At 39.3% G+C, this 22,600-nt stretch overlaps 1 protein-coding gene across 1 annotated transcript in view; it reads left to right on the forward strand.

Moving 5' to 3' along the window:
• Positions 1–22,600, forward strand: part of LOC114653043 (lipoxygenase homology domain-containing protein 1-like) — a 394,200-nt gene that overhangs the window by 180,669 nt on the left and 190,931 nt on the right. The window contains 3 exon segments of the mRNA XM_051929357.1: positions 10,955–11,089; positions 14,366–14,547; positions 19,183–19,269. Of these exon segments, the coding sequence (XP_051785317.1) occupies positions 10,955–11,089; positions 14,366–14,547; positions 19,183–19,269 (404 nt within the window).

Below are 22,600 nucleotides of genomic sequence, written 5' to 3' on the forward strand. Positions count from 1 at the left end.
AAGGAGATGCGGTCACTACTCCGAAACTCCTTATTAAACAGTGATACAATGGGAAACAAATACATTTTTTTATCACCTGCTGGCTTGCTGCTGCCATGCCACATGATCTGCACCTCGCACGGTGCTTCAAACATTTAAAAGCCAGTACAGCAGATGTCCTACACTTTGTTTTTTATTTCCGCCCCCGGGCGTGGTTAAATCTCTTGGCACTCTTGGTTAAGTCTCGTCTCACGAGATATGAGTTCCTGATAATTTTTAGCTTATAATTTATAAACGGAATAAGATAATGAAAATCTAACAACATCACATTAAAGTTCGATAAACTCTGAAAAGAAGTTTTAAAATAAGCTCGATTTAAAGCGTGACAAAAAATGTGACATAAAAAGTCACATAAAATCGTTGCACAAAATTGTTGTACTTTTCGGCATAGGATTTTATATAAATAGAGTAGATAAAGCATATCGGGAATGGAGTTGCGATGGAGATGGGGCAAACCCAAAAACCAATACTGATGTAGGGACTACAATTCCCATCAGGCATGAGGGCAGACGGCATAATTATCAGCACACACCGATTTTGTACCTGCCAAAGAAGGTATCTCATCCTTGACCACCAGTACAGTGTTTTCTTCTCAGCTAATCTCGATAACAATTCTGTTGTCTTAGGGGATAATACACTTTTGTCCCATTGTGGGTTTATGTTCAGCCATGTTGATATTTTCAAAACACAGTTTTGTCCGTTTATTTTCATCTAGACCCTTTTCTGAGGAATATATGGGTCCAAAAGCGACATTTTTGCCAAACCCTTAAGGAGTAATGTTCCTTTTTTCAGCCCCAAAAAGCTTTTAAAACTCCAAAACTCCCTTTTTACTGAGCATGGCAGTTGAGAAAATTGCATGTGGAATAACATTTGGCATCAATTTAGCAAGCCTTTATGTTTCATTCACTGCTACCTACTTTTCTGAGAAGATATATTATTGGGGGGGGGGGGGGGTAGGTATAACATTTATTTGATATTAATATTTATTTATTTAGCAGATACCTTTATTCAAGGTGACTTACAAAGAAAGTTTTAATACATACAAGAGGGTGTAAGCATCAAAGAAACAGAGTACAAGATAAAAAAGCGAGAATATGGAAGTAGAACTACTGCCTAATACTATCTATAACTAAAATAACACAAAGGTCAGTCTCTTAAACTCTAGCAGCTATTCTGTAGGAGAGAAACTAAGCACATCCAAAATATTTAATGAAAACGTACATTTTCAAATGACGCTTAAAGTTAAGTAAATTGGGTGCTGTACAAATAGATAAAGGGACAGCATTTAACAGCTTTGGCGTAAGAATGAAGAAAGATTGTACAGTCTTGACATGTTTGGTGAGAGCAGGTACAGTCAGTAGACCGGCCGAGGCAGTACAGAGACTTTGTGAAGAGAGACCAAGAATTGAAGATAATGTGGAGCACAATCAATCAGAGAACTGTAGGTCAAGAGAAGAGTTTTGAACTGTATCCTTTCAGAAAGCCTGCGGAGAGATTGAAGCATATGAGTAGTGGGAATTAAACAAGAAACCAAGAACACCAGTCAGGCAGCTGCAATCTGGAGGAGCTGGAGAGGACTGACAGCAGCTAAAGGAAACCCCACCAGGGGAGAGTTTCAGTAGTCCAGCTGAGAGGGAACCAGTGCCTGAACAAGATGTTGTGTGGAATAATTAGTGAGGAATGGTCGAATCCTCTGGATATCATGAAGAAAGAAACAACAGGTCAGGTCATTGAAGATGTATGTTTGATTAATGAAAGCAATGAGTCCAGTCTCACACCAACATTCCTGACAGTGACTAATGGTGAAAGGATGACATCTTCAAGAAAGAAAGCTTAAAGACAAATCTGAGGAAGGAAAATCAGAGGGCAAGTACAAAATATCTAACTTTGAAAGTCAGAAAAATGAATGAATAGAAACTACACATAACTAGTAGAGTGATATTTGGGTCATCGGACAGGGACAGTGGCAGCCTGGTGCGTTGTAGGTCAAATGTGCAGATAGAAATTTCATTGCATTGTACACATGATTGTAAATTTCAAATTAGTATATGGCACCACATTTTTTATGAAAGCAAAGCCTTACAATGAGACACTTATAATTTTAGGCTTTGATGCCAACGCAGCATTGTGACTTGTAGCAATTTTAAATCAACATTAAATGAATTAGCTTTGATTCATCTTTATCAAACCCTGCCACTGGTGCCGTCTCCTACAAGAATACAAGGACCTATAGAAATGCCTGTGATCCCCAGTCCAACTTGGCCCCCCAACTGTACTTGCTTTCTGTAGCTCATAGATTCAATTATTCAACAAGCCAAGCAGTTAAACGATATGGGATTAAATATCTATTCGTGAAGCCGCACCAAATCAGGAGTGGCATTCATGGTGCCAACCCATCAAGGAGTCTTGTCAATTATGGAATCCAATCATACACAAAAAGAGCAAATTTTGAACTCATAAGACCAGAGACATTGAGAAAAATTTGCTGTAGATGACAGAAGGAACATTAGCATTTCAGGCATCAATGACAAAAGGATCGTCATTTAAAAAACACATTTTTGCTTTCTTACCTTAACCCATGTCGCAGTAGAAGCTTTTGTCCACCTCTTGAACCCTCAGGTACCACTCCAAACACGAAGTAAAAGCACAAGACTCTTTATTTTTCTTCTTGTACCGTGCACAAAGCACCCTTTCCACCACACTACTCATATAACAATTCTCTCCCAGTAAACAATACAATCCTCCACTCCCAGACACTTCGCCCTCCTACCTCCCAGCTCAGCTCAGTGTACTGGGCTTCCCACAGTCCTTTTATAGCCCCTGACCCGGAATTGGTTCCTGGCCAAACTCACAAGTCTGTTTTCCTTCCGGGTCAGGGCAAACAGTCTTTCTTCAGCCCGGGAGCACGTCGTTTCTTCCTGTCACGTGGTGATGATGCACTCCCGGGTTATAGGGCACGTAAGAGCCCACTAGCCCCCCTACAGCGACTCCCGGTGGCCCCCAAGGTATCCAGCAGGGCTGCGTATAAAAACTACAAAGTCCATGAGGCCCTGCTGGCATTCGGGGCACCATCATGCTGTCCGGAGGGCTCCTCCTAGCGGCCTGGGGGTGGCGACCGGAGTCCATAGCCGGTCGTCCATCACACCCATTATACAAATATACCAGGGTAATGCTGGGTACTTTGGCTAGTTTTAAATATAATTATATGCAGTATTTTGTGGACCACCAGGGGTGCACCTGCGGCCCCAACCCGACATAGACAGACACTAGACACATGCAAAAACACACACAGATTTTATTCTTCTTTTTCTCCATGGGAAACGCGTTCACCACAGTTACACGCATTAGGCACAGTCCAGCACAAAACCTTTTTTTCCCTCTTTCTTTCACCCCACTTCTCTTGGCAAGCTTTGTCTCCTCCCACCTGACTCTGGCTTCCAGAACAGCAGCTGCTGGCTCCTTTTATAAGGCACCCAGAAGTGCTCCAGGTGCCCACTGACCTATTTCCGGCAGCACTTAGGATGTGCCAACAGAGCTGCAACAAAGGGCATCATGAGATCTCCAGGCGCCCCATGGCAGTGGCCATGGGCCCCAACAGGGTTGAGACTCCATGCTCCAAACAAATGGGACCATTGCACTCCAGAGAGGTAATGCTCCAGAAACCCTCCTTCCCCTGGTCCTTCCAATATATTTTGTGTGTGTGTGTCTTTTGTTGGTATTGCTTTAGTCACTATTCTATGAAGACACTGTGGCAAGTGGCTGAGGGGTGGCACCCGGCCTGGATGCACAGAAGGACCAGAGGAGGGATTATGCCTCCTCCAGACCGCGAAGGGGTGACCGCCCTGGTGCCTTTGTGGACCACGGGAACTGAGCTTGGAAGCTCAACCCTACAGGGGCCCGTGGTCAATGCCAGGGGGCACCCCGATGCCTGGCAAGCCCTGGTCCTCAGCACTTCCGCCACACCCAGGGAGGTACCTGTAGCACATCCTGGTGATTATAAAAGGGCCGCCTCCCTCCATTCAGTGGCTGGAGTCGGGAGAGGAGAAGGACAGAGCTTGGTAGAGAGGAGTGGAGGCGGTGAAGAAGGCATTTGGAAAGTCCTGGACTTTGGGGGAGTTTTGGGGTTGTGTGTGCACCTGTAAATAAGTATTTATAAATAAAGCGTGTGTTGGGTGATTATAACGATGTCTGCCTGTCTGTGTCCGGGCCGCTTACCACAACATGTAAATAAGAATTTCATTCTACTGCATACGCATGGCAATAAACTTGAACTTGGACTTGCATAATGCACATTAGTATAACAATTTGAGTATAGCTATAGTTAAATCGACGCTACCTTAAAGCTGTGTAGTGCATGAAGCCCCTGAAATCTTTTATCCCAGGGCACCCCACCTATCTCATAAAAGAATAAAGTTTGGGTCACAATTAAGGTACCATGGGAAGTCCCAGCTATATCCTTGTATTGAGCTCCTTCGGACTTAACATCGAAGTTTTAACAAAAACTGTAAACATTGTCAAACATGGCAAAGAATTTCCTGTTTGTGCCACCTTTGAATGCTTGGCAGAACACTCCTGTGTTATCTTGGAATTTGCAGGCTTTATTTTGATTGTTTTAATTTCACCCTTATCATTAAAGGATTAGCATATGATTATTGTTTAATCTTTCTCTGCAGGATAATAAAGTCAGGTGCCCGTGCTTATTTTTTTATCTTTCCACAAATATAACGAATATACTGTAGGAACAAAGGAAGCATGTTGGCTTCACTGTTTCAGGAACTTGGATTTGACTTTGAGCTCGGCCGGAGGAGTTTTGCTGTGTGGATCTTGCTTGTTCTCGTCATGTTTGCATGGGCTTTCCTCAGGTACTCCTGTTTCCACCCACATCCTAAGATGGGGTGTTAACTTGATGGACAGCTTTTCATTGGCCTGGTGCTGGATTGTGCGTTTGAAATAGACTCCAGAAACAGCCTCCAGTTCCTTGTGACCTTGACATGGAAATGGGGGAAGAAAACAGAAGCATGAAAGAAAGATAGAAACAGCTTTTTATATTGTGTTTCAGGATATTTTGCATGATACACACACACACACAATAACCAAATGTAATGATGAGCCTGGCTTTAGGGAAATAAATCTTCTAAACACTACATTTCTTACAAAAGACATTTTTGTTTATTTAGCATAATATACTTAAATCATATAATGAGACGAGCAGGGCTTTCTGTCTGTAAGAGCTCATCAATTACCTGCCAAACTAGTTACTCCTTCATAGATTTAGAGATCCCTAGTGTTCTCTACACCTGCATACAAGGAGATTTGTCGGATATATAAATATCTCTTTACACAAGAAAACTTTGTCTTGTGCCTCCGCAAAATAATCTGCAAGCAAGCTTCCAATTTGAACAAAGCGCCCCCCACCAGAGGTTTGCACAATAATTTAAATGTGACTGAAGGTGGGTGGAGGATGAGAAGAGGGAATATTAAGTTGTATAGATTTGCTCTTTGCCTGAAATAGGGTACTTCATACGACGGAGGTGACCAGAGTCCAGAGAATGGGTTTTTAAATCAGAATATGTAATAAAATCTAATTACCTTTGCAGTAGGCATGAAAACAAAAGCTCCATGATTTGAATAAGGAGGTCTGTAGAGAGTAAATAGTGGGGAAAGAAAAAAGGATGAGAAATGAGGCAAGCTGCCCCTGCTACTATTAACAAATATTAATTTTTGAGCTTTGTCCATCTCGTGGTTTAGGCTTTGTCAACCCTTAACTCGAAAGGCCGTTAGTAAACCTCATCATATTATACTATATTGTATTAAATTAATGGTTTATAGGTTCATTACTGTTATGTGTAGAGTACAAACTAATTCTTACTTGCAAGTAATCAATCAATCAGCAACACATCACCACTCTCAAGAGCCATGATACATTACATCATATATTCTCAAAATCAAGTAATCTAGTCCTGGCATACAGTGTTGGGGGCCAGAGCATAACCTTGAATCACTGGGTACAACGCAAGAAGCTGCCCAGGACATTGCACCAGTCCATCCTAGGGACCCAAACCCCATCCCCCCCCCCCCCCCCCCCTCTGCCCCCCACACACACACACCAACTGGCCTTATCTGCACATCATTGGGGACATGGAAGCCAAACTCGGACACAGAGTACAAAGTGCACATGGACAACATCCAGGCATGAGATTCAAATCCAGGAGGTACAGTGCCTTTAACAAGTATCCAGGCCCTTTCAGTTTTTTCACATTTTTCTATGTTGTAGCCTTATGCTATATTCATTTAAATAATTTATTTTCTCTCATCAAGCAACACTGAATACCCTGGAATAGCAAAGCAAAAACCGCATTTTAGAAATTTTTGCAAATGTACTAAAAAAGCCTAAAATATCACATTGGCCCAGCTATTCAGACCCTTTGCTTTGACGCTTGAAATTTGGCTGAGGTGCATTCCATTCTATTGATGATTGTTGAGATGTTTCTACACCTTGTTTGGATTGCAGCTGTTGGTCATTTCAATTGATTGGACATGTTACAACAATATCTATAGAAGGTCCCACATTTAACAATGTGTATCAGCGCAAAAACCAAGCAATGAGTGACAGGATTGTGTTAAGGCACAGATCTGGGGAAGGCTACAAAAAATTTCTGCTGCACTGTCCCAGAAGTGCACTGGTCATAATTCTTAAATGAAATATGTTTAGAACAACCACAACTTTTCCTAGAGCTGGCTGTTAAATTGGGCCATTATCAGGGACAACCTTGGCAAGAGAAGTGACCAAGAGAACCTGTGTGGTCCCAAAGTACCTGTGTGGAGGTGGGAGAAACTTTCAGAGGGACAGCCATCACTGCAACACTCCATAAGCTGGAAGATATCACATGGACGTTGGCTTGGAGATTGCAAAAGAGCATCTAAATGACTCTCAGATGATGAGGAAAAAGATTTTCTCTGATGAACCAAGATTGAACTGTTTTGCCTCAGTTCTACACATCACCACTGGAGGACACCAAGCTCTGCTAATCACCTGTACAACACAATTTCAACATTGAAACATGGTGTTGGCAGCATCATGTTGGGGCTTTCTTTTTTCAGCGGGAACTGGAAGACCAGACAGAGTTGAGGAAGAGCTGAATGTAGCAAAGTGCAGAGACATCCTTGAAAACCTGCTCTGGAGCATTCTGGACTACCAGATGGTCAGAAGGTTCACCTTCTTACAAAACAACTGCCCTAAGTACAAAGCAGAGTGGCTTAGGGACAACTTTGGGAATGTTCTCGAGTGGTTCAGCCAGCACCCTTGGCTTGAACCCAATAAAACATCTCAGGAGAGACCTGAAAATACCTCTCCACCAACAATCCCCATCCAACCTGGCAGAGCTTGAGAGGATCTTGAGAGAAAAATGTCAGAATATCCTCAAATCCAGGTGTGTAAGGCTTGTTGCATCAAACCCAAGAAGACTCCAGGCAGGAATCGCTTCCAAAGGGCCTTCAACTAAGTACTGAGGAAGGGGTCTGAATACCTGTGTCAATAGAATATTTCAGTTTTTAATTTTTTTTTTTATAAATTTGAAAAAATTTCTAAAGTCCTGTTTGTTCTTTGTCATTCTGGGATGTTGAGTTTAAGTGAAAAATGAATGTATGTGATTTTAGCATAAGGCTGCAATGTAACAAAATGTATAAAAAATGAAGGGCGCTGAATGCTGCATAATATAATATAATATAATACAATAAATGCAACTAAAAGTGGAATTAGTGTTCATTTGATATGAACCTTTATAAATGTCTTAATTGAATGTACTTTAAAATATGGGCACCAATTATATATAATTACCTTGCAATTATGTTATCCTATGTGTTTTCTATGCACTGTGATTACTACAAAGTCACATACCTGAACGAGCAGCTGCCACATGCAATTAACCCAAAGTCATTTCGGTGAAAGTGTTCAGTTGGGTTTTGTAAAAGATATTTTTACATCTCCTGCAAGTGCTGTTATTTTTTTCCCTTTGCTTACAGCAAAGTAAATTATTTTTCAATACAAATAATTAAGCCTTTGAATTGTAATTAATATATCATGTCATCACTCTGCCTTTTCTGTTAACACCTTTTTTCCTATTTTCTTTCTAATCTCCCATTGTTAATACCATCATTTACATCACAGTTTTTCTCTGAATTTTTACGTTACCTCCTCTGAAACTGACATAAAACGGCTGCTTTTCTGTCATTTCTCCTCTAATTGAAATCCACATAGTTTTAACTCTTACAGATCATCAAATTTACTTTGTGTTTCCTTAGTTGGACAGTTGCTTCCCCATTCCATTACATCTGTGATCTCTCAATTTAAGTTATCCCTTTTTTACATGTTGTAGCTACCATTTCACTCATAGAAAATATAATTTCAGTCAAGTAAGTTATTTTAATGTAATTGTCTTGGTTAAATAGTTTATTGGAGAATTATTAAAGACAATTCTTTTGATTTTGCCTGTGTGGATTTTTCATATCTGATGTCTTCCAGTTCATCCTGCAACTAAAGAGTGCAAATGAAATCCAGACTCATAGCATCACGACACAGAAGAGAATCCATGCTGCTCTGTTACGCACATTGAATTGCTCTGGCACTGTATTCGATGACAGGGACATGATTTAATTCCATGTACTGGTGTGACTACTGGTCATAGAGTGCAAAAAGGGCAAAGTACAACAAGTGGGGAGCAGAGCAGGAGATGGCAGGCTAGTGATAGCTGCAGATATCGGACAGCTAAGACAAAATAGGAGACGGATAAGTGAGTGACTGAGTGAATGAGTTAATGTGTGATCAATGCACCAAACTTTATGATGCCTAATGTTTGTTCTTTGGGTATTAATGAACATATTTTCACAGTAAGTAACAAAGTAACATTTTCATAAATTCAATACATTAATGATGCTATTTTGTACCTGAACGGGAGAATGCTAATACATTTTAATCTGAACTAATCTAATTTAACCTATCAGTGTTATCAGCACCCAGGTATGGACTCTTTGGCTGACCAGACTGTTGAAACAGTTTCTCATTGGTGGATCATAATAACCAGTGGCATCTTTCCATTATGGGCCAGTGGGGCATGGCCCCACCAGAAGGCGATATTGTGAAAAATAAGTAATAAACTTCCCTTAATAATTCAATCATCCATTTTCTAAACCTGCTTTATCCTGAACAGGATCACAGGTAAACTGAATCCTATCCTAGTAATCTTAGGGAACAAGGAATGAACAATTATTTTTGAATCTCAACTTTGCATTCTTAAAAGAACAAATGGTGTTCATATGTTGCTTCTTAGCAGTGTTCATTACATCTCATTAAAAAGCTCATTGTTCAATTGTGGGTGCTTTGTAGTGAGCAGTTAATACAGTGCATGCAATGTAGTGGGACAGAAGAAATTGGTCATAAAAGGAAAGCATCTGCTCATCTATTATTCACACCAGTTAAAAAAAAATAAGGAGAATATTGGTCGTAAGTACAAATGGCCTCAACTCGGTCAGCCGTGAATCTGCACGTGACTGTACTCTTGTTTCATTTTTGAATGGGACAGCTGTGCTAAAAAGTCTCATTACATTAAAAAGACCTGGCTGCTCCATAAGGAACTTGGCTCCTGAACAGAAAAGTGTGGAACATAAATCCAGAGGCGGCCTCAGGGGTGTGCGGGGCCTACGGCTGACCAACCCCACGCAGGGCCGGTTACGTCAAACGCTGTTAACAGTATGTGTGGACTGTATAAACTTGCACGCAAATTTAATAAAAATATTATTAACATATACCAGATTTTCTCATTACAGTATTCAGCTAAATTTTTGCAAGATAACACAAGGACTTTATCAAAATATAACGATATAATCTATTAAAAAAATGCTAATCATAATTCATGACAATACCACGACAGTGTGAAATGTGATGCGGTTTCATGTGGAAATTAGCAGGGCCTCTTCTAGAAAAGTACCCAAATTGCAAGTATACTCTGAGTCTCAATGTTCAGGATGTCATAGTCATAACTCACGTTGATGTCATTTTTTTGTGCATTAATATTCAGACTATGGAATGTTTTCAAAGACGCACATGTACAGAATTTGACCTTGAAGAGGGATTTTAAAAGGGTTGTTCTTAGAAGCATCTCAAATATATCTATACTAGAGAATATAACTTGACAAATCCGCTCAAACGGGACCATAGACCTCAAAAGCGGGGCCCCCTAAGGTGCAGGACCTGAGGTGGTCGCCCCTCTTGCCAAAATGAAATATTTTGTGAAAGTGATGAACAAGTAAGACCAAGGATTTCGATACTTGAGACAGATATTTCCACAAATAACCGATGCCAAGAATAACAAAGGCATTTTTGTTGACCCACAAATCAAACACGTCATCACTGACAAGCAGTTCGAAGCTCTGTTTGTTGGGCTATAAGGAGTCATTCAAGGATCTTCTTGAGAATTTTGTTGGCAACTTCGGCACTTCGTCTGGTTGACAACATCCTTCAGGCACACAAACTTGAAAAGAAAAATGTTTTCCAGTTTTATTTGTGTGTGTTTTTTAATGTCATTATTAGACTAACATTTTGTCATCATTGATACTGACTGCCTGATCCTCTATGTCTCTCTCTCTCACTCCCTAACACAAGGTTTATTGGTTATGTAGGTATGGCTCAGTTCAGCTTAATATCTCTACGGTATTATTGCACAGTCAATTTTTTATGTGAATATCAGATAGATAGATAGATAGATAGATACTTTATTAATCTCAAGGGGAAATATCATATAGACTTATCAGAAACTGTATGCCATAATTTAGCACTGTTAATAATAATGGTATGGTATAGCTTCATACCTCCAATGATATTTCAGTATAAGAATAACAGCATTAATTATCTTTTTTTCAGATGATTGGTTTCTTGAGAAGGTGATTGTGGAAGAAGGAGAAATGCCCACCACAAAACATATCTTTGTACACAATGACTGGATTGACAAGAGCTCACAGAAGAAAGACTGCTGCAAAGTAGCCATACTTACTTCAGGTATTATTGTTGTAGCATGCTCCTCTCACTCAGATTTAATTGAGCTGTCTGTTCTTCTTAAAGGATTAGCCATATCCGGGTGGATTCTTAATGCTCATTCCTAACACATTTCTATCTATAAGCTTGCTCTATTTTGAGTCTGTATCGCCTAGCGGGAGCTTAATGTCTTTTTCCAAGGACACACTGTAAACTGTTACAATTTTCTAGAGTGTATTGTTCAGAAAGCCCTCATTTTTCCTCGGCTAAACATCAATAAAATAACTCAGCATCTGAAAATTACCTGCAGTTGCTTTCATCAGCAAAAAGAGGTGTCCCTGCGGACATTTGGGGCAGTATCATATACATGAAACAGCAGGGATGTGAAGTTTCACCTAAAATGTTGTGCTGCAACAGTTAACCAACCAAAAACATCTGTTTAGCAGGGTATGTGCGTCTTTGACTGCAAAGGCTATAAACTGAACCTCCACCCTAGTTCAGTATGTGACCCTAACTGACATAAATGTTTGGTTAGTTTGTTTATTCTGCAAAGAATGGAAAATGATACTTCTGAAGAACTTTAGGGTGTTACACTTTATAAACTGGAGATCGATTTTGATTTCCCTAAGGTGTCCCCACTGGTGAGCATTTTTGTAATGTTGCCACAGCATGGTACTGCAAACAATTTTAAGTTTGGAGTATAAAGACAAACATCACAATAATAGCAAATTTCAGCAAGAATTATTATACTGTGTGTTTAGAGAGGGTTCAATGGTATCAGGGTCTTTCACAAGCTTCTGGACCCAATAAGTCATCAGGTCCCCTTCCTAAAATCCCTACCAATGGCATAAACAGCCTAGAGATAAATTCAAGATAAGGGTGCTATTCAACCAAATGTCAAAGTGAATATATGAATTTATAGTTCATCAAACACAATCTAATAACTTCATTACACTAGCTAAGTACATTAGGCATATATATCCGAAAGACCTGTTTGTGTGCGTGTGTGTGTGTGTGTGGAGCACTCCACTCTGCTCACGCTCAACCACAGCCACTAAATGGCACATGAACGCACTTTTAAATTTTTCCAATGCTTGCATGAACCTCACTTCTCACTATGAAAGACCTGTGTGCAGCAATGACGTCGTGCTAATGATGCAGATGAAGAGACACAACGTTAAAATGAAGAAAACACCGCGGCCCAACAACGTGCAAGTGAAACACCTCAGCAATGGAGGGCAAGGCTTGAAGTTTTCACTATCTGGAGGTATTTTCTTGAGATTAAGATTAATATGCCAGCGATACAGCTAAGATATGGTATCGCCAATGTGTTTTTATGAAAGCAAGTGGGGCAGCAAGCACAGGTGGGTCCATGTCCTCTGCCCCGGGTAATTCTTAAGAGTTAGCTTATGTTCCCTGACACCACCCTGATGTCACGGCTGAAGAATCTCAACCTACAGTATGTACTTGGAGGCAGGGGAGTGAATGCTTTAGCAGTTCGTTGTCATTCAAAGAGTGTAGTACTGCAAGTATTGATTTTCTGGCCTATGGATTTTTGCTTCTGTTTTTGTGGATTCTCACTCTGATTAATATTTTGGGACGTCTTTACTGTGGCTTTTCTTTTTCCTGTGGCCTTGTTTTTCACCTTTCACAATTTTATGCTTTTTTGTGATTTTCAAATAAATATCTAATTAAAATTCTGCTTTGACTGTATCCTTACAAACCAGGGTGTTAGAGTTACGTGTTTATTAATAATTTTTGTGTGTTGTGGAAAGCATACCCCCGGACACAGACAGACAGACACCAGAATGTCCAAAACACTTCTTTTTATTTCCTTTAAGCACCACAATGCCTTCCTCCAACACTCTTTCTTCTTTCTCTTTCTCTTTCTCTTTCCAACCTCCTCTCCCCTCCTCACAAGCTTCGTCTCCTTCCTCCCAACTCTGGCTCAGCTTCTGGAGGGAGGAGGCCCCTTATATACCGACCCGGATGAGCTCCAGGTGCTCCCCCTGACGACACTTCCTGGTGTTGCTGAAGTGTCAGGAGAGCCCCCGGAAGCACTCCGGATACCCCTGGGAATTCTTCCGGCAGCACTTCCTGGTGTGGCGGAAGTGCTGCCATCCAGGACCTCACAGCTGTTTGGGCGCACCCTGGCGGTGGCCATATCCTCCGGTAGGGATGAATGTCCCAGCTCCGGTCCAGTGGCCCATAAGCAGACCTGGGCGGCTGCCCCCTTGTGGCCCAGGGGAGGTATTGTCCATCACGGGGACCATCCAGGTGTCCCAGCTGGGTAGGGTCCCCATCCATCTGGGACAGTGTATATTTTAATAATTTTGAACAAATCTGCCCCTTATTTTGGGTGTTTTTGGAGTCTAAGTTTTAGTTTTCATTTTAAAATTTACATTTGCAGTTGCATAATTTTTTGGATCATTTTTGGTGGCATCTTGTATTTTAATGATCGCCTCTATGTATGTTTAGGACAGCTTTCCAATGGTGTATCCTCTGAAGTTATCAGCTGGTAATTGGCACGACGGGTTAAAACGTTGTTCAAAAGATCTCTTTTTTATCCGAGGCATGGATTCAAAACCCTTATTAATATTCTTTCTAAAATCTTTTTTAAATGATATTTCTGGTTCTGACTTTTTTGCAAGCATACATTTAACTTGTTGGCTTATCCTGGCTCTCTCATGTTGTCAACCTCCAAAGGTTTTGATGGTTCCTCTCCCTTGAAGGGTATTTCTTCCATTTTGTGGGACATTTAACTGTATATTTTGAACTTTAAAAGCCAGGGCCCCATTTTTTTTATTTGTTCTGGCAAAAGTCTGGGTGTTGACTTTTGGTGTCAGGCTGCCTGGTGTGAGGCCAATCTCTATACAGGCCAGTAAAGATTTTAGCCTCATCTTTGGATCTTATAGAGGATTTACAGTCTTTTTGATTTTTCAAGTGTACTGAAATCATAACTATTATATATTGTTTTACGGTTTTATTTCTAGAACAGGCAGTATCTTTGGCACAGAAACAAAGTTAATTTCTAAAATTCTTATACTGGACCATAAGCGATGGCATTGCAGTCACCTGAGATTAGCTATAATTCACAGAAGACTGCACTCTACCAGGGACATGTTATAAAATTAAAATACTTATAGGCCATCAAGGTTACAAAGGATAAAGCTCAAAGTATCCAGTACTTTATATATATGGGTAATGTGTTAAAATGTATTATGCCTATAAACATAGAACTGTAATTCTTCAAATGTTGTACTTGTATTTGTATTACTCTTACACACTTGTCTTACACAGACGTGAATGAAATCTGGCCCAACCCAATGAGTGAACTAGAGCTTGGACAACAGCAATGGCAGATACACATCAAGTGCTTCCCTGTGCCAGAATATACAACAGACCTGTCAGTTGTTGTTTTCGGGACAAAAGGAAAATCTGCGCCACTGCCTGTGGAGAACCTGGAAGACAAAGCGTTTCAGGCGAGTGTGCGGGTGGCCTCTGACTGACTTGTCTTTGCCCTGGGAAAAAGTTTAATGAAAAATGAGTTCTGCATCTAAGGCAATTAGGACACCTAATGATGCCAGCAAATTTTCACAGCTCCATTCCCAAAGTTAATGCTTTTGCCTTTGTCACTATGGTGATAATTCTTCACTTTGGAAGATTTAATGATTGCTATAACCAATCAATCATGTCTATGGAAGATGTGAAGGGCTGCAAAATAGCCTCACACTTTGAAGATGCAAGAGTGTGCATAGTTCTTAGATTAGCTGGTTTTATCTGTTTAATTTATTTTCTCATCAGATATATTTTTATTGAATATAAATGCCAAAGGGTAATTCATGGTAGCTCTATATTTTCTCAGATTGTGATTTTCAGTCTTTTCTTTATGCGCCTTTCAAATTGCTATCAAGTGCTATCATAATTACCATTATCATAATCATGTGCAGATAATTTTAGTGCACAAATAAAATTTTATTTACCTTCTGCCTAACTTCATTATGAAAGGCCACTTTATATGACTCAAGACAGAGCAGCTTCTCTCACTTACTTCAAAACAATCCTGCTGCCCCTTGCATGGCACGATCCTGAATAGGATTTTTCGGGACATGACAGTCACCAGCGTTGAGCTCCAGTACAGCATCTTAGTAACCTTGGCTGCATAGCAAACTGGAACTAATGAGGCCTACAGATTTCTATACTCTTTAGGTGTCCTTAGGGTCGCTTTTTTATGGTTAATGATTTAGCAATAATATCTTTAAACATTAAAAGTGTGTGGAATCGAAAGCACTCCAACAGCAAAGAGGGTGAAGTCTTCCAAAAAATCAACAGACTAGGCCTGCCCCAGAAGGGGTTCAGCTTACAAGGGCATAAATGGGCCCTGGCTTTTATTGTTCAAAATAATTCTTTAATGTCGCAAAACATAACAAAATATATATAAATGCCATTCTAGGGAGAGGACACCTAAAACTTTGATGTGGAAGTTGAAGACCAACAAAGTATCTTTATAAATGCTAGAATTTATTTGGATATTATGAGAAAGGACAGAGATGGCAAAAATTAGGCAAAAGGGTTTACCTTAAAGGCAGTCCTGAGTAAGCAAGTCCTAAATTGCAATCCAAAAGTCAAAAAACAGGAACAGAAGAAAATAAATCCAGTATTCCTAATGATATGCATCCAATAAACCACTGAAGATTTAACTCTCTGCTTCAGAATATAAAGGCTCTTGGAGTTCCACCCATAAAACACAAGGAATGTCTTCAAAGAACATACAAACACAATCCTTACAAACTAAATAATTAAAGAAAACATAATCAAACAAAAACAGAATTACCAAAAAAATGTAAATGTAATAAACAATAAAAAATGTTAAATACTGAAAAAATAAATAGGACGATAACTTTGGTAGACCCAGAACAAAAAGGTGTGTGAGGACTCCATGGGCTAAAAATATATAGAAAACTCCTCATTAAAGGAATTATGGACTACATGTATCAATTCTTAAGTTTTCGGTCCTGCATGATAAACCTGTCCAATTTCTGGGGTCAAAAAAACATAGCACTAGAATGGAAGAACATAGCATTTCTTTAATGCTGTCTTACAGTCCTGGAGGCAATCAATAGAAAAGCATAATGTCATACTATTGCCACCAATAAGCAGCTTTGTCCTCTTGAAGGGAGTATTTTTTGTCAGACTTTAAATTGCACGTATAATTTCAGGACATGCAAAAAATCCTGCTGTTAAGTACGAATACCATGACAGACATGAATAACCATTTAGCCAGGGCTCCTTTTATCTCTCACTGGTGAGGTCTTTAACTTTGTCTGTTCACATTCTATGGTGCTGAGCTCTGCCAATATTCAAAAGGAGCCTTTAAGGAGATGACCATCCAATGTATGTCAAATAGAAGTATCCACTAATTGTTCCCAGTAAACCCTCATTTTCGCCTTTGGGTTTTGTGTCCAGCAGGTCATCTTTCCACATGAGTCAGCTCACCACCAAGTCAAGATCAGTTGACAGCTTAGTGCCTCTCTTTACCCAGGTTTCCACAACATGTGGCCTACTATCAAATGACTCAGCGGTAAATCTGATCATCAATATTTGGCTCAAGGCACTCTAGTACCAAGTACATTTTGGAGACATTCTTATTTTCAAACATGGTGTTTGGTATGAGCAATCCATGTCTAGCACAGAAATCCAATTACAATTTACCAGTATGGTTCACTCAAGATTGATTTTCTAATGTCAAAATATGACATATATGCTGCTTTGCATACTTAACCTGACTGGGACAAGTGGGTCACCAGCCACTAAGAGCTGACTCGACTCCCACATTTTGGTCCAGGTGTGGGTCAGGGTAGCCCTATTCCAGTCATGGTTCCCTTCGATCTATTTAAGATTATCATGAGGGTCATTAATGAACTGCTGTCGTCATAGACCAGTTTGACATGGGTAGCCCCATTAGGAACAAACATCTCCAGAAAGCATAGTCAAAGGGATCGCTGAGGTACATAAGACCCACCACTTCAAGGTCAAAATGCTAGAAGGGGAAAATACACTCAACAAATACTTGCCTTCACAATACTGGCAAGTTAACTGACTTTATCAGTGTTCCACACTGAGGTTCTAGTGATAAACTTTTTAGTCTAACGTTTAGTTCCCAAGACCACTCTCTCTTTGCTAGCCAATCAGCTACCCAATCCTGTCAGACTAACCGAACACAACCCATCTGGACAGGAAGTCTTTCTATATTTTGTAGGCTGTTGCTGTACTTGGTGGGGATTTGAAGTGATCTGGATGATAGTTACAATGTCTGATATTGGTTTATCATTTAAAGTCCTATTGTGATCCTATTTTACCCTTTTATACTCTTTATTGTGTGGACTTCAGTAAAATGTCTAAACGCCCATACATGTACCACTCCCTGATCAGGTACTTTAGCACTTCCTCCCAGCTTTCCATCTGCATCTGTAACTTCAGGTAATTACAGTAAAGAAAAGTTACTCATTTAATACTGTAGTATTGATAAAATACCCAAAAATATGGAAGCAGAATACAATGTGAATTTTGGCAAACCATACCCATACACCCTGGGTAGCAGTGCATAAGTGACTCTCAGCTTACCTTCAGTATAGTTTGCTTTTCTACCACGTCTCCATTGAATGGAGTATTGAAACAGACCACATGCCTATCTCAGTATGGCTGCAGAGTTACAGTTGTCTTATTCGAGGTCTTCTCTTCATGGCTACATGATGAGAAAGGAAGGTAAAGGTGGGGTGATCAACTTTATATCATTCTAACAATAAAACACAAACTAATGGGGTGTTGTGGTACAAAATGGCCTCTGATTCAAAGCCAATCATCAACAGCCATACTTTAGACCAATAGAATTCAGGTACAACTCATTCCCAAGTTGCTTCATTTAGTCAGTTTATGGCCTTCTTACAGTCACCCTTGCCAAGCTGGTCTAATGCTCCATCCTCATCACCATAAACTGTTCATCCTGAGGCAGTCCTAAAGACTGGAGGTTATATGGTAAACATTCAAGTGCTGCTGTTCTCAACAATGAGGTAACAACATGCCTTATGAAGCACTAATATTACATTTGCTTTGTCTAGTTTACAAATAGGGCGTCATGGTGGCACAGTGGGTAGCACTGCTGCCTCGCAGTTAGGAGACCTGGGTTCGCTTCCCAGGTCCTCCCTGCGTGGAGTTTGCATGTTCTCCCCGCGTCTGCGTGGGCTTCCTCCGGGTACTCCAGTTTCCTCCCACAGTCCAAAGACATGCAGGTTAGGTGCATTGGTGATTCTAAATTGTCCCGTGTGTGTGTGCGTGTGCGTGTGTGTGTGTGCCCTGCGGTGGGCTGGCGCCCTGCTGGGGGTTTGTTTCCTGCCTTGCGCCCTGTGTTGGCTGGGATTGGCTCCAGCAGACCCCCGTGACCCTGTGGTTAGGATATAGCGGGTTGGATAATGGATGGATGGATAGTTTACAAATAAAGACATGCAAAATATTTATCAACTTATATTCTAGAAACCATTCCACCACAGATATGAACCTGTTGCATCTTTTTTTATTTGAAGCCTTGCATTAACTACAGCTCGCTCTTAGGCACCAGTTATTAATATCCAAGATCTAATGCCCAATTAGAATTATCCTCTGGACCAGTGATTTTCAAATCTTTTGGCAGTGGGGTATGGTTTTATCTGTTTTTCTTTTTGCAAATCCTTTTTCCTTTTGTTTTACTGAACTTAACACACGTATTAGCTCTATAGAAGATATAAACTACTTCATTGAATATTACAAATTTCTTGTTGATTATCCACTTACTGAAAATGAAGAATAAATACTGTAAATGGTTGAGTCAAGAGAGTCTGGTTCTTTTTTGTTACATAAAAGACCTGAAGATTTTCTCTAACAGCAAAATGTTCTTCTAGACAAGGAAAGAAGCGGGTCAAATATAAATGTCAGAGTATAAAATGAAAATTATATGGCACAAGCTTTTTTAGAAAAAGCATTACAAGTTCAGACATTTGTTCAGACAAGTGTTTGTCTTGGTTTCTAAAAAAACATTAAAATGGTCAGCAATTTTCTAATTTAACAATTTATATTGATTGTAGGTGAACACGGGGGACATTGGTCAAGTGCTCAAAGTGTCCATCTGTTCTGCGAACTCCACATTGAAAAGAAAACTTCAGATCCAAAAGGTAAGAAAACACCTTTAAAACTTGCTCATTATCTTAAATATGTTTTATTTATGTACCTACTTAGTTTGACTTGAGAAATATGAATTTAGCCACATAAGTAGACCAATGTAATAGAATAGTGTTTTAAGTTGCTTTAAAATCTATCAGCATAAAGGCAGCAGTATTCCCTTTATTAGTAGACATTAGAATGTCTTTGTTGAGATGATTGAATGTTGTTGCACTGAAGTTTTTGCATTATGAACAGTACAGTTTAAAAAATTTAATAACAAAAATTTAAAGCTGTGCGATTACTACACTTTCAAGCCTTTTTGAAAGAAAAGAAAATTTGGTATTGGCTTATAATTAAAATATACCTGGGTCTATATATAATTTTTACAGTAATGATCTGAAAATTAACATATTTAGACCACCAGGAACTGTCCCAGTTAACGGAGATCCTGTTTTCAATTCTTCATAGGTCTTGTGAAGAGCAAAAGGAAATTTAAGTTAGTCTGCTTATTATCTCAGGTCTAAATCCATCTGTCCATCCTTTATTGAATTGCCTTAATCCAATTCTGAATCACAGAAGCCTGAATCTCTCAGAAGCATCAGACACAATGCAGGAATCAACTCTGGATACACACTTGCTTCACTCTCATGGAACCAAATTAAAATCAACAACAACCTTTTATGCGCAAACACAATAAATGAGGATCGCTTTTTGGTAATGACTTATTTTCAGATTTCATCATTTCTTCACACATACACACAGAAACGTTCCAGCAAGAATAGGCACATCATCTCTTTATTACCTTTTCACAGAGTTTGCTTTTATGTGCCTGCTTGTTTAAAAGTGTTGCTCATTAAAATCTCAAGTAGAAGTGCTGACCTTAGTATTCAGACTTTTTTGGCATTTAGAGCATCTGTAAGGTCTCTAACTGTAACGTGTACACCATGCTTTGTGATGTTTGCTGTCCTGCTTTAAACAAAGAACAAAGAGTGCCATCTCACCCCACGCCACTTGCATGGTATAACCAATTAATGCACTGAGATTTTTGTAAAACATCTTTATTATATTCTGTAAGTGCCTTGAGCATGGGAAAGGTGCTATATAAATAAAATGTATTATTATTATTATACATTACCAGTAAATACTTTGCACATTTAGGCTACTGTAAATGATACCTTTGTCAGGATAACCTTAAGTGACTTCCGTAGTAATTGGAAACATGATTGTACCTTATTTCTGTCTCAAAAGTCAAAGAATGAGCTTTGGAAATGATGACAATGAAAATGAAGTTTTCAGCTATAGTAGGAAACTCATGAGGGCATGAATAGCAGGCACAGACTTCACTCAGCATTGAAACTGGCATCTAAAGAACATGCACTGCCTATGAAAGTTATTCGGCCTTTGGAAGTTTTCACTGTCCTGGACCCCAGATCTCAATGGACTTAATAAAGGCTGTTCACTCCTGATCTCCATGTAGCATGACAGAGCTTGAACAGTTCTGAAAAGTAGAATGGGGAAAAATGTCAGAGTCTAAAAGTTCAAAGCTGATAGACAAAGACTCAAGGCTGTCGTGGCTGCCAAAGGTGCATCTACTGAATACTGACTTGAAAGGAAGGGGGGAATATCTATGAGATCAATTATTTTGGGTTTGATTTTTGTGATTAATTTAGACTACTTTGCAGAGATCTGCTTTCACTTTGAGATTAAAGAATCTTTTTCTACAGATGAATGTCAAAAAAAGCCAAATTAATTCCACTGTGATGCAATTTCTCTCTATTATAATAAAAAAAATCTTGGGAAGAGAATCTTGGGAAGAGAGACGAGACGTGACTTTCTCAGAGAGACACTTTCATGAGACGAGACTTTGTGCCAAGAGACAAAGTAGAACGTCGTAAAGAATTCAAAAAACGTTGGTGCGATACACATGCAGAGCAGGTTAGAGATAATGGAATTACTGTACAAAAATTCGAAAATCTAAAAAAAATGTTTGTAAAGATTGCATTAGCGCAAGCAAATGGAAATTATTACTCAGTGAAATAACATAACAGTATAAACAGATCGGATATATTGTTTGGATTTAAACTTTAAGTCAGAGACTTGTAGATCATCTAATTCGTGTTGCCATTAGGGAAAAGTAGTGTTTCTTCCCAATGAAGAAGCGTATTTGTGAGAATTAAAAGATTGGTTGTTTGTTGAAAGTGAAATCTCACGAGAGAAAATTTCAAGCCCTGCAAGACCAGACTTCATGCAAAGAGATTTGGAAAAGTCCTGCCCACATCTAAAACATTTACAACCACACACATGGTTCAATCATTTCTCGTTTGTGTGAATGCTATTGTCAGACAAAGTTCATGTAGAGAGAACGAAATGATATTCACTCACGTGGCAGTTATACGTTGCGTTGTCACGATGTAATTCCAAACACGGAATCAAAATTCAATGCGATATTGATGAAAAGATAAAAGCGAAAAGAGATTGAATATATGGACATAGGTGATATGACAGAAGTATGTAGATATTGTTTGCCTTTATTGTGTCAATTCAATCCAATTCTCCATTACAACTGCCTAGACCATGGAACATGTGTTTCATAGTTGCAGTTACAAACCCTGATGTTTTTATAACATTTTGAAAGTATAGATATAATGTAACTATGTAAGTACAGTTCTTTTTGGATCAGTGATAAATTGTTACATTGTAATTACACAGTAAGTAAGGAGTAATAACTCATAGTTACACTGTACTTATACAGCTAATTACATAGTAGTTACAGTGTAATTATAGACACTTAATGTAAAGTGTTACCCAAGATACTTTCTGAAGTACAGGCCCACCAGATGGTAATTTATAATAATGTAATACCTTACAGTTGACATGAGTGGGCATTCCAGTACATAGTCAAACTGACTCAAGATGAGCAACTTCATAAAGTGCAAATATCCTAATAAATCTTTGGGATGCTTGATCAAACAACTCCATCTGAAAGAGAACTGTGATGATAACTGAACCCTGATTAATGAAGTTATAAGCCCCACCCCAACACCATGCTAACTATTGTGCCACACTACAGCCTAAAATTACCTCTGGGTGAACATCAAAATTAAGGTAACTTCAAGTTGTGGTCTGCTGTATCAAGCTAAAGTTGTCTTTTTTTCACTTGTGCTTGGATTCCTAAATTACTCAAATATACCAGTCTTTCCAAACTTCACAATTTTTCAAAACCTCTCAAAAGGATTAACAGATTTGTGTGTGATCCATTGTAATATTTTTGTGTTCCTTACAAATTCTTACAATAAAATAAAACCTGCCTTACAGTTCATTGAAGAAATGGTATCTCCTTTT

Source organism: Erpetoichthys calabaricus, chromosome 6 (assembly GCF_900747795.2).
Source record: "Erpetoichthys calabaricus chromosome 6, fErpCal1.3, whole genome shotgun sequence".
NCBI classification, from domain to species: domain Eukaryota; kingdom Metazoa; phylum Chordata; class Cladistia; order Polypteriformes; family Polypteridae; genus Erpetoichthys; species Erpetoichthys calabaricus.